Source organism: Tachypleus tridentatus, chromosome 9, assembly GCF_004210375.1.
Source record: "Tachypleus tridentatus isolate NWPU-2018 chromosome 9, ASM421037v1, whole genome shotgun sequence".
Classification (NCBI taxonomy): domain Eukaryota; kingdom Metazoa; phylum Arthropoda; class Merostomata; order Xiphosura; family Limulidae; genus Tachypleus; species Tachypleus tridentatus.
The window spans coordinates 42,247,113-42,266,804 of NC_134833.1; the positions used below are offsets into that span (position 1 = coordinate 42,247,113).

Genomic DNA, 19,692 nt, shown 5'->3' on the forward strand with positions numbered 1-19,692 from the left:
TAATTGAGAAATAATTCACGATAAGCAATCAAAATACATCATTTTAAAAACTTTCTTAAACAGAATTTTTATTTCAATACAGATTTCAGAGTCTTTAATAGAGGAAAGAAATTAAATTATTAGCTGAAAGAAAATCCTCCCATCTAATCTGTTCTGTTAACTTTTATTTTGGGGATGAGTGTTATGTATTATCTGAATGATGGAAATGGTGTAGACTTAAGACTTACAAGAAGTTTATGATAAGGCATCACATAAAAAATTAGCTACAAAAATCAACAGGAGTTAAATATAGACTAGCAAATTAGTTTGTACAATGGTTGGTTGGGAGAAAGCAAAACTTTGTTTTTATGGAAAACAGTCAAAGTGGATTCTTACTGCTAATGAAATACCTCATAGGCCAGTGCTTGGGGTTTTGCTTTTTTTCTTATTTATGTAAATAATATTGAAATGGGTACAAGCAATAAATTAGTAAAGTTTGCAAATGACATTAAATTCTTGGCTATATAGATAAATATTTGGCATATGATCTTTATTTATGAGAAGTGCAAGATAATTTATTTGTGTTATCATAATTTGAATCACATGTTTAATATAGCTAGAAACCAAAACAAGGATGACTGAAGAAAATCTTGGCACAGTGATGGATAGTTCAAGCCACTGAAGAAATTCTCTGTTTCTAGTACTAGAAATGAGGTTTTATTTACAGGTGTACTGATTACAAATAAAAAGATGTTATTATCTCTTTAAACAATTCACCAGTTTGGTCTCACTTGGACTGCTGTGTAGAGGTTTGGTTTTTTCAACTAGCAAAAATATTAACATTTTAGTAGAAATTTAGATAAAGGACACTTAAGGGATGGAGGGTTATTTATCTCTTAAGTTATTTCCTCTTGGGAAAAGTGTAAAAAGTGATCTTATTGAAGGTTACCAGGTTACCTGGGGATCAATAAGATAAAAGCCTCTGATGTTTTTGTGCTTTATTCTGAAGATAGCAAGAAGAAAGGACTTGATAAAGAAAGGGTGGGATTTATTTATGACAGTTTTATTTTTCTAGCAGAGTGACTGATTTATGGAATGAGATGTCATTGAAAGTTGTGGAGGCCAGTAATTTTGAAGGCTTTAGAAGGGGAATAAAGAATTTCTTGAAGAAATAAATGTTAGGTTTTGTTCTTAGATTTTCTCGAGGCTTAGTGTAGAGGGACAGCTTTGAAGAACCAAATGGTTTCTTGTTGTCTGTATTTTGTTGTGCTGAAACAAAATTTAGAAAATAAGTAAATTTGACCAACAATTTCAGGAATAAAGAATTAAAAATTTACAATGTCTGAAGCTCATTTAGTTTAACCTTCAATTAAAAAAGCAATAAAAATTACTTCTACAAATTGATAATGGTAATGATTATAGAAAATAGAGTTAAGAGCTTGTAAAGTCCAATGATTTTTCTTTCAGTCAGTTTTAGACAAAAAACAACAACAACCTATACTGACTGTTTGATTCAACACTGCTTTCAATAAATGACAAAATAAACATAAGGAACATAACTGGAAACATGAAATGTACCTCTATGATGCCCAGACACTCAATAATGGTTTCCTAAAAGAAATCACAGTTACATATACCTTTATGATCTTCAGAACCTGTCATTACTTCAATGTAACGTGGTTCTCCAGCTCCAACCTGAGTAGTGGCTTGAATAGTGACTCTGTATTTGGTTTGAGGTATTAAACCTGTCAACTTAAGCCTGGTTGCATCAGGATTGGAAAGAGGGGGCAGGTGCTCCTTTTTTATTCCTAATATTGTACCATTTACTGGAAATAATTTGTAGTGCAATTATTAAAGACTGAAAAAACTTTCTTTTATTTCTGTCTTGAAAAGCTTGTTTCATAAACCCACCCTATTATTTCCTAGCACTGATTTCTTTAAAACATAAAATCTGTCAATTAAAGTAATATACAATAACATAAGTATTCACTTAAGAATTCAAACCTGTTCTTACAACTATTATATAAATTTAAAGTTGTTGAACTTGTAAACACAAGTTAAATTTGTTCTGGTGATTATGCCAACAGTATAGGTTTTTCCTTAAATTCATGTGATTCCACTGATTATAATCAGAGTTATTCTATGGTATCTAATGTTCATATTATTCCATTCATTTTCTCATAATTATTTTTATAAATACTACAAATTTGTCACTTTGTTCTTCATTCACCAATATTCTATTTTCATTTTAACAAAATGTAATTGTTATGATATCATAGAATTCTACAAAAACTCATCTCTTGTGTAACAAATGTATTGATCAGAGTATTGACCATTTTTAGCATATATCTGTCTGGAAGAATTACTACACAAAACATGAGTTATTTAAATAATAGATGCCATGAAAAGAAAGTTTTTGTATAATAATGAAAGCAGAAAAAAGTGTTGCAATGTATTTCATATTTTACTTATTCACTTTATTTTTAAGATACACGCTACCTATATAAAATTGTTGAGTTACAAACAGTAGATTTTCAAATTGTATTCCTGAAAGAGAGAGAAAAAAAAATTCGCTTACCTTCACTATAAAATATTTTGTAACCTGTTAAAATACCATTGGCCTCATCAGGCTTCTTCCAGATCAAGTAAAGGGAATTGATGCCTAATGGGTAGGCACTAAAGCTGGCCACTGCTCCAGGAACTATACATAAGACCAAGCACATAACCAAATGACTATATAACATTTAAAACAAACTGATGAAGCTTTGATTTGTCTAAAAATAACAGCATACAGTGTAACTAAGACACTTGGTAACAAATAAGCTTTAAGAAAAGTACAACTAAATTCTGTTCATCAAACTCTTGGTTGCAATTAGATTAATAACTATATTTTTATTTCTTTAAATTGGGATAGGCAGGTTAATTGTTTGTTCTTCATCATTTTATCTGGATATAATTAGAAAAAACACATGCAAATAGCTTTTAAAAGATGTAATGCTAGCCACCTTAAAGTTTTTAACTTTACCTCCTTGAGGTGTGGTGAAGGTAATTGTCTGTGAAGGTGGCCCAATATATCTTTGGTTAATAACTGCAACTTCTGCAAAATTCTTTGCAAATGGTTTCAGAACAGTAACTATTCCTTCAGTGGCATTTGGTGAGAAATCCTGTTCTCTCCAGTGTTGACCATCACCTATCGCCCACGTTCGAACCTGAATCAAGAAACACCTTTTCACATTTCAATTCCATTTGTCTGTGTAAATTAAAATAATGTAATATATATACTTTTTATTCAAATTTTAAAAACAGCAGACAATAGTTTTTATGACTTAATAATTATAAACAAATTTTACTACCCTATTTTAATGTGTGATCTTTAAGGATGAAATTTCAAATGTTTTTTACTGTATTTCTAGAATACTTAAAAAAACTAAATTACAGTTTGAAGTTCATTGCTTCACCATCTATGTTCATAATCCACAGTTATTGATCCAGAAACCTAAACAATGTTCAGAGAAGGAATACTCTTTGGAACAAATACAAAGAAAATAAAACCCAATTCTAATGATAAAAAAACTGCCTTTTTAAGGAACCATCACTAACCAACACATTTTCTAGATTAAACTAGTTTTTTAAGCATAATAAACCATTAAACATCCTTTAAAACAAGACAAGCTTTATAACTTTAATAAACCAATGAATATTTTTTTTGAAAACAAGACCAGTTTCATAACTTCAGTGAACCAACATTCTTTAAAACAAGACCTACTTCATAAAATTAATAAATCAAAGAATATTTTTTTTAAACTGGACCAGATTCATATATTTGAGAAACCAAACATGTTTCTAAGTTAACTGACACTTTACAAGAATCCACACAGGATTTAACTGTGCAATCAAAGGGCTTAACCTCTTTTAGTACTTTTTCAATATGATAGTCACTGCTTGGTGAAGTAAGCATTCACAATACTGAGGCAGGAAATTTAAGGATGTGTGGATATCTCAATTGTTGCACTATGAGAAAATCTTATGACATCAAATGGTTATAAAAATTAGTCAGACATATTGATGAGAGCATCCAAACAAGACCAATATTTGTTTATTTACATTTACCACATTCAATATCTTAAATATCTGGCATAATTTTTAGTTTAAATAAAGTTCTGTCAGGGGTAATAAGTGTCACAAACTACATTGTGACTGTACATTAGGTTAGGAACTGAAAAATCCCTGACAGTTCTGACAGATGCATAAATTTAAATGTTAGCAAAAATAATTCTTTGGAAAACAAGTTTTAATAAGTGTTTAAATGCAAAATTGCTCTTTTTCTTTAATTTTGATAAGGTAGTTGGATAAATTTTCCTTTTTTTCTTGAAAATTCTAACATGCATGGTTACTCCATGACCATGGGAGTGACCAATCTGGACTATCACTTATTAGGATACATTTCATTATATTAAATATAATATGAAGAAACAATAAAAAAAATTCCCTATATGCTGTGATTGGAAAATACTGCTGGAGTAATAAAAACTGCACTTCTATGGGTAACAGAAAAAACAAGTTATTCTAATTGAAATGTATCAAAACCTCAATCTTCATATAATACATAACTGCCAGAGAGAAAACTAGTATTGTAAGCAAACAAAATATGCCATGTTAACTAGTCTGGAAGCAAACTGAAAATATATATCAAATATGAATGCAATTTAACAAAATATTTGATTCTAGTAAATAATTAAAGTCTGAACTACACTTAAAATTTCACCATAGTAATTTTTATATTTGTAGTGATAGAATGTAGAAAAGCTAATGGGACTCATGTTACACATCAGCTGCTGAGGGATGTACTTTTTTCAGAAATAGGAAATATTATGAGCTTTTTCTACACATATGGAACTTGTGTATGTTGTATTTATATCTACACCTGACTTACAGGTATTTTACCTTATGTATTTTTTTTATATATATTCTTAAAAGTTAAACTTTCTAGTTTTATTTTTCAAGCTTTTCTCTGCTTTGAATTTATGTGAAGATAAAGCAGAGAATTTTACCAACCTGAGATAATCACAGTACAAAATTTTCTTCTTGGTTCCTTTTCTTTGCCAAAAATCTTTTGTAAATTCATTAGGCTGTTCTCACCTTGCATAATTTATAACTTCTATAGAATGTTTATGACAAAAGCCCCATATTTAAAGTAATCATACTTGAAAAAGTACATTCTCTGGAGCAATAATTCCCAATCTTTTTCATCCTTCATACCTCCAGTAATACCTCTGAGCCAACAACATATTCATAACACAAATAATTTTGTTTAAATATATTTAAAGTGGTTTATATTAATAGAAAAAGGTAAATAAAAAGAAATAATTTATGGGTGTTTCAATAATATGTGAAGTTGAGTGTTGGTAAGTATACATTAGTAACTCAAAGAAATAGGCCTTCACGCTTGCAACATTGGGTTTATTTTCTCTTTAATGTTTTTCAAAGATTCTCATGTAACCTGAGAAAAGTCTCCAGGTAACTTTATGGGTATGTATACCAAAATATGGAACTGTTGGCTAGGTCAATTTAGGAAATTTTTGAAATGATGAAAGATATTTCAAAAATTGTTATAGAATACATTTAGTATGGTTTCTGTCGTTTTTAATCAAAATATCAGGCCCATCCCCAAATAGCTGCTGCAAGCATTATCTGTTCTGGCATGCTCATTGATTCTCAGAATATTCTGCATACTGATACATATTTCATTCAGATCACAAACTTTCTTTAGTGGAAACAGAAAAAGAAGAGAAGTAAAAGCAATAATAATTTGTGAGAAAGTTGAGTTTTGCATGCAGTTTAATGTAGCTTTGAAATATTCTACATTACAAGTAGTTTTAAAACACAATTTATGTACAAGGTAGAAGAAGTGTAATAAACTAAAATTACATAACCTTTAGCTTTGATGTTTGTGTCTCCAAGTAGTTTGCCACTTCCATATTGATTGTTTAACTCTTTCATGGCCACATTTAAAGAGAAACAGTTGTTCCTGACATATTTATTATCATATACACAGACAAATACATACAGAACTACTTGTATTTTATTTAACTGTATCAACATGAAATTCTTTTAGGGGTAACGGCCTAGAATATTTCACATATGATTATGTTTTCAGACCATAAAAAATATTAAGTAAAATAATTATTCATGCATTTATATCTCACAATGGCTGGTATGGGTATTAACACTTACTGATAAGGAGAGAACAACTTTACGACCTTCCTAGGTCATCTTGAGGTTAAGATTTATTACTAAAACTTGTAAATAAATATGTAATGTCTACACTTTATGAAATGAATTATAAAATTATTGGTTTTATTGTATACTGTTTCCCAGAACATTTAATTAATGTCATATTTTTGAAAATTAAAACAAAGGTTATATAGTATGCCCATAAATGTGCATGTAGCAGATGGCCTGGAAAGGGACATGTATATGTGCCCATGGCAGTGAAGGTATTAACAGTATGTTATAATAGTTGTCTGACTAATTGCTTATGGTTGTTGTGAAATGTAATTTGAAAAGATACTTTAATAGAACAGATGATAGGCTATTTAAAATTAACCACACAAGAATATTTGATTTCTTACTTTGTAACCTTTAAAGTGTCCTCTTATTGAGGTTGAAGAAACTGCATTCCAAGCAAACTTTGCTCTTCTACCATCCAGTATCATTAACAGTTGAAAGTTCTGAGGAGCTTCAAGTGGAACTAAAGGATAAAATACACAAATGTGTGTATTTAGAATGTTTCAAAAACCTTTTAGTTAGAATATCATATAATACTAAATACTAAGGAGCATGGAGTATCATTGAAACAAATACTTTATTATATATTATTATGATAACAAATATTTCAAAATATATAACTACTGGAAATGACGCTTAATTTGAAAACTTTTTTTAACTATGTTACTTCACTTAACTACCATTGACTACACGATGCTAACTGCAATTAATTGATTCAAAATGTGATTCAAAAACCACATACCAAAATGTTTACTAGAATTCACAACTTACTGTATAACTTTACACCAGAAAATATGTTCACCAAATCTTCAGTTTTAAGACAAAATATACCCTTATTAGTATTACACTGGTGTTTACAAATTTACAAGAATAAACATAATTGTTAGTTAATAAGTTAGTTTCAGATTTTTTACAAAGCTTTGCATGGGGTATTTGCACTAGCTATCCCTAATTTTGAAATGACAGGCTGGAGGGAAGGCAACTGGTCAAAAGTTTATATTAATACATAAAGTTAAATAAAATGATATAATTCAAGGATGAGTGAATAATGTTACAAACATTAGATTTTCAAACTGTGTTCCTGAAGGAGAAAAATAAATTTATTTTTTTATCAGTTACCTTCACTATAAAGAAATTTTTAAACCGTTAAAATGCTTACTGCTAGTCTGCATGCTTATCAGGATGAGCTGATTTTATAACTTTAATAAACCAACAATTTTGAACTTTATTAACACTAAACACTCTATTAACACTATAAGTTACCAAAACATAGTAACATGGAAATAAACAGGACCGAAATAAAAATTTTATGTTAATAAGGAGGGGTTAAATTTTTCAGGGGACTAAAATATTTTAATTTTACAGTTTACAATAAAAAGGGAAATAAACTAACCATCTTCTCCAGAGTAGCCAATAACTTCTGGAGCTGTTATTTTAGCATTACCCAAGGAATTATGTGCTTCAACCTTTATTTTGTAGGGTTTGAAAGTTGGTTGTTGATCCACCAAAAAGCTCTCTTGTTTCCAGTCCCTAATAGTCACTACATTCCAACGAGAATCAGGGATATCATCTCTTTTCCAGAAAACTTTGTAAAAAAGGCCAGGAGCATTGTGCTCAATTTTGGGCATAGGCTAAATGATAAATATACAAAAAACTCTTTAAACTATTATAATTTCTAGCAAAATTTTTATAAATATTGTTTTAAAAAATTGTAGCAGGTGACAATTCTCATTTTTAAATTAACAGTTTAAAAATGATTTAAAACAAAGAAAACAATTTAACTTCTGTGGATGTAGCACATTGAACACAATAGAAAATTGTATACATGTGTCAAATTTGAAAACTTCTAGATTTTTAACTTTCTTTCATAAGAAAGAAAGGTCTTAAACTTGTATTAATCATAACCTTGGGCTAAGGTTACAGTACAATTTTATTGAGCTTATAACAGTTTCAGAATGATACTTGTCATTGGTTTGTTGAGTTATGGGTCATACACAAGATGTTTGTACAAATCTATGTGACTTGGAAGCTAATCTTCTCTTCAATATGAATTGTGGAAATAATCAATGATGTACGTAATATTAAACTGTCTTTATGAGGTACTTCCAACAACCAGAATGTTTGAAACAGCTAAGAGACCAGCCAGGTAGGTTTGTTTTATGTGTAGGAAATACATTCCCATTTTTGTGTTTTAACCTATCTTTGCAGTCTGTGTTCATTTTGTTTGTTTGGAAACAAATATTTTCAACACTCTCGTTATTTTAATACTTTGCATTTACCTGTTAAACCTGAATGTAACAGCTGAGTTTCCACTGTCGTGTTATAACCAGAACTGTTTTTTGCAGATTTTATCTTCAATAAGCTGTTTTTTATTCTGTTTGACCATCTTACTACTGTACAGATTTTAGACTGTAATCACTGTAGTGAGACCACTACAAGTGGAGAAGAGAAACCAGCAGTTCAACTGTGGACATAGTTTGACAATGCAGAAAAGGCTACTAAGAGCCATCTCCTGAAATAAAGAATTTTTTTCAGGTATTCTTGAGTTGCATTAATATGAGCAAGAATTTCAGTCTGTAAAACATATTTATGTTAAAAGACTGGAGTTCATCTATACTAAACAAGTACATTAATCTTGGATATTGATATCAGTTAAATGAAGCAATGAAGAAGTTTTGTTACAAATATAGAAGAGATTGAAACATGTAATTTATTATTCTAGCTCTGCATTAATAGTTCTTAAATGACAAAGAAAGGACTGCTTGCAGATGTAGTATTTTTCAAAAATTACCACCACTAACTGTGGTAGATGTTCAATACTCAAAATGACCTTGAATCAATGAAATGGTTCATGAACATGGAAGTTATGATTGCACATTCAATGATGAAGCTGTAAAAGTACAGCTTAATTGCAGGTTATCATTCTGGTAAGCAGCAGAGAAATGTTAGTGAATTATTTTGCCAACTGACAAAAGTATGTCTGAATCCTGGACACCATGCAACAGCCAAAGCTATTGAAGCAGAAGTAACAATGAAATGGAACATGCAGTGGTAATTTTATCTGTAGATGGTTACCAGGAGTGACTAAGCAGGAACTCTGAAAAGAGGAAATGAATGTCTCAGACATAGCTCAGGTGCTATTTGCAATACAACAATGTGAAGTGTTCACATTTTCCCTATTAAATGCTAAAAGTTTTTTATTTTTATTTTCCCTTTTCTTATTTTCATCTCTAGAAGCTCTACTCAAATAAGTGGTTGAGTCTAACAATGCATATTTGTTCTTTATGTTCATTGGCCTTAAGATTTTGGCCAGCAGTGTATTATCTTAAAACAAGTGAACTGTGTGCTGTCCATTTATTGTTGATATTTATTGAAAACAAATCACAGACACCTACTGTAAAGAACTGCAGGCTCTAGAAAACTGACATTTGTGTATCATGAAAAACAAACATTCCAATAGAAGGTTGTAGGCTGTTTACAGAAAATCATTCTAGATACAGTGCTCTTATGGAAAAAGTGCAAAAGATAATAGGTATGTGCTAGTTTCATTGAGTACTTCACCAAGTTGGCAAAAACTTATCCAGTGTTTGACATTTTAGAGTCTGTTATTGGTGTTTGAACTTAACAACAGATAACATAATTTGGTTCATCTAAAGATATCTACATGAAACAAAGAACCAATTGCTGATATTCTATCATCATAAGAATCATACTCTATTTATTTCCTTTGATCTTGTAAGCAACACTGTATCAAAGAATTGATTAGACCTCTATATTGTTTTGTTTTTAATGAAAATTCACATTTTGTTGAAGAAAAAATTAAAGAAATGAACAATTTCAGTTCTTGCAAAATACATCTCTGGTGTGATTGTTTAACTGAACATGTGACTATGAAGATCATTCAGCACACTAAAGACGACAGAAGATAATATGAAAGCCCTAACTCACATTCACTCTTTGTACTGAACATACTACAGAATAATATATGGATTGGGCATAGCCTAGCAATTAGTGTGCCAGGTTGCAGCTAAATAGATCCGATATTTGAGCCAAAAATATGTTACTGAACATGCTCAACACTTTTAGCAGTGGGTAACTTATAAGAAACATAATCAATCCTGCTATTTGATTAAGAGCTACCATATAGGTGATAAGAGTGCCTAAACTGTTGATGTGCTTCTACCCTGGGAGGTCAGGTAATTTACCCTATGTGCTATAAAAGTTGACATTCAGCTTGAAAATATCAAATCACAAGAAGATAATATTTTTGTGATAATTCTCATATATTCAGAACACTGAAGAAGAAAGAAAATAGCCGACACAAAGTTTTCATTTTAGAACTCAAAACAAATTAACCTCTGCTTAAAACCATGTTGAAAAATAATACAAAGTTAAAGCAACGTTTTCATTATGTTGCATAACACAATCTTTAATAAAGTTCATTTTTGTTCATTTTGAATTTTCTGCAAAGCTACACAGGGGCTATCTGCACTAGCCATTCCTAATTTAGCAATGTAAGACAAGAGGAAAGGCAGTTAGTCATCACCACCCACTGCCAACTCTTGGGATACCAATGAACAGTGGGATAGACCATAACATTAAAACACCTACAAGGCTGAAAGACTGAGAATGTTTGGTGTGATGAGAATTTGAACCTGAAATCTTCTGGTTGTGAGTCCTGCACCCTAATCTCCTGGCCATACCAGACATTCTTTAATAAAACAAGGTATTTGTGAACAATGAAAATCAATAAAATTACCATATTTCAAGCGAAATATTTGCAGCATTAGGTTAATTACCAAAATTTTCAAAATATAAATATTATTTCCTGTTCATGAGAGAAATAGATCTTTGTATTTATGTATAAAAACAATTAAAAATGTATTTACGTACAGTTTAACTATTAACAAAATCACATTATTTTCATACATTCATAAAAGTATTTGAAAGCAAAACATCTTTGTTTTTTATATAGATCTATAACTTTCAAAAGCTTCAGAGATAAAAAATTTTCCTGTTGCTTTATTAAATTTTCTTTTGAACTGGAAAGATAAAAGTTCAAAAATGTATTTTCAATTAATTCACAGAACTTTAAATTGTAATCTTTATTATATTTATTTGTGATGATAAACTACAATGAATATTTAATTTTACAGTGATTTAGAACCTAGTTTCATTTTACATGCATTTCAATAGGACAAGAATTAACAGAGAATCATTATATATATAAATGTATAGAAGTTCTAAAAACATGTACTTTTCTCAGAAACATTAGGTTAAGAACAATTAAACGATCCTGTGAGCATACCTTCCATGATATAACAATATTATCTGGATTTGTTCCTTCACCCTTAACATTACTTGGATGCTTATGAGGGGTATCAAGTGGTGTGGAGCACTGTTTGGAATGTTCACTTGGTTGGCTGGAACCAATCTTGTTGAATGCAACCACTCTGAAAGTGTAGTTAGTCCATGGGGACATAAGTACCTGAAATATTCAGTCAAACAATTAATTTTAAAGTTGCTTTACTGTAAACTACATGTATGTTTAGAGTATGAATCAATTAGACATACTTTTGAAACTACTCAGAGTTACTTAAAAGTACACAGTGAATAAACATAGACTACGTATGTATTTTACAGTATAAAGGAAGAATATTAATTCAGTGAATTGTTTCTTAACAAATACAGTGTAATCTCACTTTACAAAAAACATACAAATAAAGATAGTTGTAACTGCTGTACTTGGAAAAAAAAGTAAAAAAGAAAATAAATAAAAAGAATAGTAAATCTTTATTTGGAGGTTTAAAATATTTTCAAATAATATAAAATAAAATGTAGTTATTGTATAAGAAATGCAAATTTTTATACATAATATAAAGGCAAGGCATTTATACATTTGAATCTGCATTTTTTTCAAGTAGTAATATTCTATTTTGGCTATAAAATGTATACTCTAATCAAATGATATAGATAACACATTCAATGCATATTCCATCACCTGTTTAGCTTCATTAAGAATTAAAATTTTTAATGGTTCAAGTTGATAATGAACGTTGGTTCTGTAATAAACTCACCTTAAAATGAGTGTCTGTGGGTGGCACATTCAAAAAAGAATTTTCCCACACATTAGGGTTAAAACTAGTATTGTATTGAATATTATATCCTAGGATAGGTGCATGACCATTTCCCCTTGGTTCCCACTGAATATCAGCCACATGAACTTCACACTTGACTTCTTTGAAAACTGGAGGTTCAGGTACATCTAAATAGAAATAAAATTATACAAGAATAAGAAACAGAGGTAATATTTCGTAGTCAATGATTATTTCCTTTAGTGGGTTAAATATTCTTAAACATTTTCAAACACAACAGACTCTACTTGGCTTGTGAAATCATATCAGTAAGTCAACAGACAGTTTCATTTTAAATAAGATATTACAGATTGTTAGCTAGCTTCTGTAACCCTATGAGGTAGTTAATAAAAATAGTTGTAGGTCAAGGCTTAAGAACCTTGCAAACATTTTGTTGCAAAGACTATCAGAAAGTCTAAGGAGCTAATTGACATTGTGTGAACAATAAATATTCTATAACATCTATATGTGAGAAACAATCATATGGAAAATTTTTCAGAATACTTGCTACCAACAAGTCAAATGTTAAAAAGGTAAATAATTTAATACAGAATGTCTTTTGTTTCAAATATAAAAATATGCAATTACATTTATAAACTGATAGACAAAACTAATGCTGATAACTGCATTTCATGAACAATAATAACAAACAATTTTGTTACAATATAGTAGGGTCATTCCATGTCAAATCATCCAGGGGGCTGCAGGTGACCCCCACAGAATGCCTTGAAAAAATTCACATATGCTCATCTACCCATATAATGAAAAATTACCAAAGATTAGATCAATATCTCTAATAGTTTCTGATTTACAGTCCTGTAAACTTTAATTAATTTTTTTTTTATTTTTGGCAAATTCATTTCAGGCAAATTTGGCTGCTTAAAGCTGCAAGAGTAATGGTGGTAGAAGGCTGAAATTTGCTACACTGACTGAATTAATCTCACAGAATTCAAAAATGATCTCAAACCAAGTTTATCTCTTTTAGGATTTGCATAGTGAGACTGTAAAATCACCTGAAAACCCAAAATTGTAAAAAACATTGGTTTATTTAATAAGCCATAGCTCTAAGGCTTAATATGATACAAAGCTGAATTTTGTTTTCAAATTTCCTATAACATATCAGTTGATAAATCAGCAATTGTTGTAATTAAAAGTCTGTTAGATCTCCTGTAAAAAAATTTTGTTGCATGCAACTTTTTATGATTTAGCTAAAAATAGCCCTACTTAGGCCACAGTTTGACCATGTCACCAGTTATTTAACCTTTTCAGATTTTTACCATATATTCTTACATCTCTGAATATGATCTACAAAAAATAAAAAAATCAGGATGGTTTTCAACTTACTTTTTGAGTTATAAATTTTTAAAGTATCTTCTAACCATACGTTGTTTACTTAAAAAAAAAAACACTTCAGGTGTGTTACTGTGTGCAAATATATCCATACAATTTTGAAATAATTTATTAATCCCATTGAAATATTCTAATCAGCCTTTACCATATATTCTTACATCTCTGAACATGATCTTCAAAAAAAAAATCAAGGTTGTGAAAAATAATAAATTATCAAATTTTAAGTGTCTCTGATATGTACCATTGGCCAAAGGACCACATTCAGGGCATTTAGTTCTCTCTTGTTAATCAGGAATCAGTCCTGCAGAATTGTGTAAAGTTTGATCTACTTGAGCAGTATGTAAAAACACAAAACTGTGACAGGTATTAGGTCACATCATAGCTTTATTCTACCAACAAATTGTATCAGAAGGCTATCAGATGATGATGTGTACACAGTTGTAACTGTTGGTAGTAGCAGTGAAAGTGATGCTGCAGCAGCTCAAATAGGGTCTAATGATAGCAATGACAATTATCAGCCAGGGAAATATGTGGCATGCATATACGATCATGAATTGGTATGTGGGAAACATAAAAGATAGATGAGATGAACATTCTGATATGTTGGTGTCATTTATGAAGAAATCAAGAAACGAACTGTTCTCATGGCCTGCAAGGTCCTTTAAAATGAAAGCTGGATTCCTTTCCAACATATTCTTTATCTGATAAGTGCACCTACCATGCAAGGCAGTAGTGCTCGCCACTATGTTCTAAGTGAAAGTGACTTCAACATAATCAAACTCGAATTTCAGAAATTTATTCAAGCTGTCTGAACAAAACAATGCTTATTTGATGTTGTTAAGGCTAATTTATCGCCAAAGCAATGTTTGAAGCATTTCACTGTCACGATTATTGCAGTTTAGTGTGACTATAATCTTTCTCAGTTATCCCCTGTTGTAGCACTGTGCTTTTTGTGTCTGATTTACCTTTGTATTTATTATATTATGAATCTTAAACTCAGCCATATCTGCATAACTGTAATGGATACACAATATATTTGCATTGCTATGTGATCAAACTAGTTATGCCAATAAACTTGTTCGGAAATGAATTAATTCTTTCTTGTTTCTTACAACTTCATTATTGAACATTGTGAAAGGCTGGTTAGAATATTTCAGTGGGATTCATAAACTTCTGACAGGTATTTTTCAAAATTGTATGGATATATTTGCACACAGTAACACACCTGAATTGAAGTTGTTTTTTTTTTCAAGTAAACAACTTATGGTAAGAAGATACTTTAAAAAATTATAACTCAAAAAGTAGATTGAAAACCATCCTGATTTTTTTTTGTAGATCATATTCAGAGATGTAAGAATATATGGTAAAAATCTGAAAAGCCTGAATAACTGGTGACATGGTCAAACTGTGACCTGAAGTAGGGCTATTTTTAGCTAAATCATAAAAAGTTGCATGGAACTAAATGTTTTTACAGGAGATCTAATAGACTTTTAATTACAACAATTGTTGATTTATCAACTGATATGTTATAGGAAATTTGAAAACAAAATTCAGCTTTGTATCATATTAAGTCTTAGAGCTATGGCTTAATAAATAAACCAATGTTTTTTACGATTTTGGGTTTTCAGGTGATTTTACAGTCTCACTATGCAAATCCTAAGAGAGATAAACTTGGTTTGAGACCATTTTTGAATTCTGTGAGATTAATTCAGTCAGTGTAGCAAATTTCAGCCTTCTACCACCATTGCTCTTGCAGCTTTAAGCAGCCAAATTTGCCTGAAATTGATTTGCCAAAAATAAAAAAAATTAATTAAATTTTACAGGGCTGTAAATCAGAAACTGTTAGAGATATTGATCTAATCTTTGGTAGTTTTTCATTATATGGGTAAATGAGCACACGTGAATTTTATCAAGGCATTTAAAGGGGTCACCTGGAATAGTTTCCAAAATCTGGATGATTTGACATGGAATTACCCAGTATTAGAACATTAATGTTCCTAACACAATCAAATTCAGCAGTAAAAAGTAGTTTAACACTCATATCTATCTATTTCTACAAGATTTAGTTTTTAGACAACATATTTGAGTATACTTAGAAACCATCATAACATAATGATATTTGTCGAAACTTTCTTTCCTTACTTTGAACAATCAAATTTGCCCATGCAGAGTCTTTATCTATGAAAGTTTCAGCAATACATGTGTAAATTCCAGAGTCACTGTCTTTAGCCATGTTGATAACAAAAGACTGATCTTCTGTCTGTATTAGGCGGGTATCTAGATGATAGTCTATAGGCTCTCCATTAAAATGCCACTTGATAGTCAAAGGTAAAGTGGGATCAGCTTCAGCTTCACAGTGAAGCACTGCCTTCTTGTTAATGCTAACTTCAACATTCTCAGGTGCTAATGTGATCTTGGTTTTAGCTAGAAAAAAACACAAGTGAGTTAAAAATCATCAATAGAAACAAACCGAACAAATTATAGTTGTTTTTTAAAAGTATTCTAATATTTACAGCTAATTTCAGATGTTATAATGCTGGATGATTAATAAAAATGGTGAGGATTTCTTTAATAAAGAGTTTATAATATGTTGTTCCAGGGATCAGAAAGGAAAACTCTTCAAAAAAGTGGATATGAATCTTTTTCTAACTGTCTTTTCAGTTAGCTTATATCTATTTTTGGCTAATGTTCCTATATACTAAGGTGTGCATAATTGTAGATGAAGTTTGGTTTTACCAATATAGGTAGTTTTTAGTTACCATAAATGTATTTATATATGATTTATAGGTACATAAGGATGGGCAGTGTTTTTGTTTTTAAACAAGCTTTGAATAAATGTTGATTCAAGTATCAAAAGCAACTTAATTAGAGGGTAAAAATTACAGAACAAAGTTTAAATCCTTTAAGTGGCTTAACCTCACTTGAGGAAAAGCTCCAATGAACTTCAAGATATTTAAAAATTGCAAACTTATCTCTCATAACACTTTTACGAAACTTCATCCAACAGGTTCCTATTCCAATCTGATACATGAACTACTAAAAATAAACAACTTAGACCTTTTTTCTCTACTCTTTGTTCCCATGCCTACAAACTTGCTTAATATCTTGTACAAAACTAACTAACTGAGAACAGATTTACTTTTAAAGACTCTCCTGTCTTTCCTATAGGGATACTGAAGTTTCCTAAAGCAGACTAATTTGATACAGTTAGGTTTAATATTCAGTCCTTATTCACTAACAACCTAAATAATTATTAACTAATTATTCTAAACCAGATGTCCTGTACTCTAATTTTAACCAATAAAAATTCAAATGTCTTCTTAAATTGGAGTTCGGGGACAATCACTTCATATTTAATAAACAGCTTTTAAGATTAGGTAGATGGTGTGGCAGTGGGATCATCCATAGGTCTAATTCTTATTTTTTCTTTTGTTTTTTCTGGTGCTATAAATGTTAGTGGCTGGATAAATTCTCTCTCTATTACAAACCAGTATTATATAGAAGATGTGTTAATGACATTTTACTTACTTTTTCACAACACTGGTCATGTCAGTTTTAAGATGTCTAAAAAAAATTACAATATTCATACCAGACTCTTTCATATGTAATATTGTATTAAATCTCCTAAACAGAGCACCTGGAGAGTCCCAAAAAACTCATAACACGTTACAAAGTAATGGTTATAACCTTAATTTCTTGCAATATATCACATAGCAGGAGCGTTTTTAACAAATGAAATAGAATCTACCTAGAAGCCACACATCTAGAAATCTCTGCTGCTTCTTAGTACACTTTTCATGGGTAAACAAAGCTTTAAACTCAAATAATTAATTCAGAAAATAACCAAGATATATTATCCTCAAATTAAGCCACATTTGGTTTTTATTTAAGTCAATACTTACAACATCAAGCCTGTTTTAAACCAAAGACATTCTACAAATTTCTATTGCACTTGTAAAACATATACGAATATATTTATTGTAACTGATAGCTATTTATGTACATAAACCTATGTATCACTTACAAGTACACACACATTTAGTATATTGAAGCATTAACTATAAGATATGAGGTAATTAATCCACCTGAGTTTTGTATCTTCTCACATAGTGAGAATAAGAATCACCTAATCCTTCTTGGAAACTTTTAAACTCTTGTCTCTGAAATAACAGATTATCAGACAGGCAGTAGTGTTGTCTAAGTAAGGATAGTTTGGATTGTTCATCAAAATAGTATTTTAAATATTTCCTCAACAGGTTATCAGAATTTTACAATACTGCACAGTATTTCCTTTTATGATCATAGCCATGTAATAACTGAGTCACAAGTTCTGGTAATGTCTCTAAATATCATAGTAAAAAGTTTGAATAATGTCTGTAAATATCACAGTAAAAAGTTTGAATAATGTCTGTAAATACCACAGTAAAAAGTTTGAATAATGTCTGTAAATATCATAGTAAAAAGTTTGAATAATGTCTGTAAATATCACAGTAAAAAGTTTGAATAATGTCTGTAAATATCACAGTAAAAAGTTTGAATAATGCCTGTAAATATCACAGTAAAAAGTTTGAATAATGTCTGTAAATATCACAGTAAAAAGTTTGAATAATGTCTGTAAATATCATATTAAAGTTTAAATAATATCTGTAAATATCACAGTACAAAGTTTAAATAATATCTGTAAATATCACAGTCTGAATATCTTGTTCTACTTTCTGCTAGTTCTTTTTTATTACATGATAATTCAAAAACCAAAACAATGGTGTCAAACAATTTCACTGAGATGACATAGTTTCAAACATAGTAACTGCTATTATAAGCAATATTAAATTCTAGTAATTTAAAAAAAAAATGTAGTGCAAACAATGTTAGTTTTCTTACAGAAATTTAGTGTTCTTTAAAAAGCTTAAGTAAAGGATGAAACAGGAATTTTCAATCAATAATAGATAAATATATACTACAGTTGAACCTCATTGTATTTAGAATTTGATTATAAGTATAGCATTCCCGTCTTTGTTGAAATGCTGTATTTATAAAAACAAACAAACAGGTAAAGAAAAAGCTTTTTTGAAGAAAGGGAAATGTAAGGATGGCTAATATCATTCCTTGAAAAACAGTGCAAACAAAGTAGCATAGAAGGCATTTGCATCATCTCTACATAGTAGCACAAGAAAGAACTGAAATACAGCAACATATATAACTACTAAACCATAGGTTTAATTTATCCTACTTCTGTTTGGTAACATTATACTACACTGTGTTCGAATTCAGGTTTTTATTTTCTTTTATTGTTTATTGAGACATGACATAAAATACTATAGTCTCTTATTTATGAATTTCCTTCCATTATTTATAAATTATGAATTGCACATCAGTTATATCAACATTCTAACGTTTTCAAGTGACAAACAGTACTAGAGGACTACACTGGTAGTTGCTAATTATGTTTAAAGCATTTTTTTTAAATAGACAAAATGCCTGGAAAGTGGGGTGAGTGTAGCTTAATGGTTAAGGAGAGTGTTTGTTTTGTTTTTGAATTTCACGCAAAGCTACTCGAGGGCTATCTGCACGACCCATCCCTAATTTAGCAGTGTAAGACTAGAGGGAAGGCAGCTAGTCATCACCACTCATTGCCAACTCTTGGGCTACTCTTTTTACCAATGAATAGTGGGATTGACCATCACATTATTAATGCCCCCACAGCTGAAAGGGCGAGCATGTTTGGTGCGACCAGGATTCAAACCCTCGACCCTCGGATTATGACTCGAACGCCTTAACACACTTGGCCATGCTGGGCCTAATGGTTAGGAAGTCTGGATTGTAATTTCAAAGATTTATGTTTTGCAACATGTTTTTCCAAAAAATTTACTCAAAATTATTGGATGAAGGATACACTACAAAAAATGATGGTCAAATCTTGCTAATCAACCAGAGAAGATTA

General features: G+C 30.3%; 1 protein-coding gene across 1 annotated transcript in view; it reads right to left on the minus strand.

Annotated features, from left to right (window-relative positions):
* The window catches only part of LOC143225136 (neuroglian-like), a 42,578-nt gene that overhangs the window by 16,258 nt on the left and 6,628 nt on the right, over positions 1–19,692 (minus strand). Inside the window, exons 5-12 of the mRNA XM_076453997.1 lie at positions 15,894–16,175; positions 12,345–12,532; positions 11,576–11,755; positions 7,661–7,898; positions 6,612–6,730; positions 3,005–3,188; positions 2,558–2,680; positions 1,617–1,805 (exon numbers count right to left, since the gene is read on the minus strand). Coding sequence (XP_076310112.1) covers positions 1,617–1,805; positions 2,558–2,680; positions 3,005–3,188; positions 6,612–6,730; positions 7,661–7,898; positions 11,576–11,755; positions 12,345–12,532; positions 15,894–16,175 — 1,503 coding nt within the window. The remainder of the gene's footprint in view (positions 1–1,616; positions 1,806–2,557; positions 2,681–3,004; positions 3,189–6,611; positions 6,731–7,660; positions 7,899–11,575; positions 11,756–12,344; positions 12,533–15,893; positions 16,176–19,692) is intronic.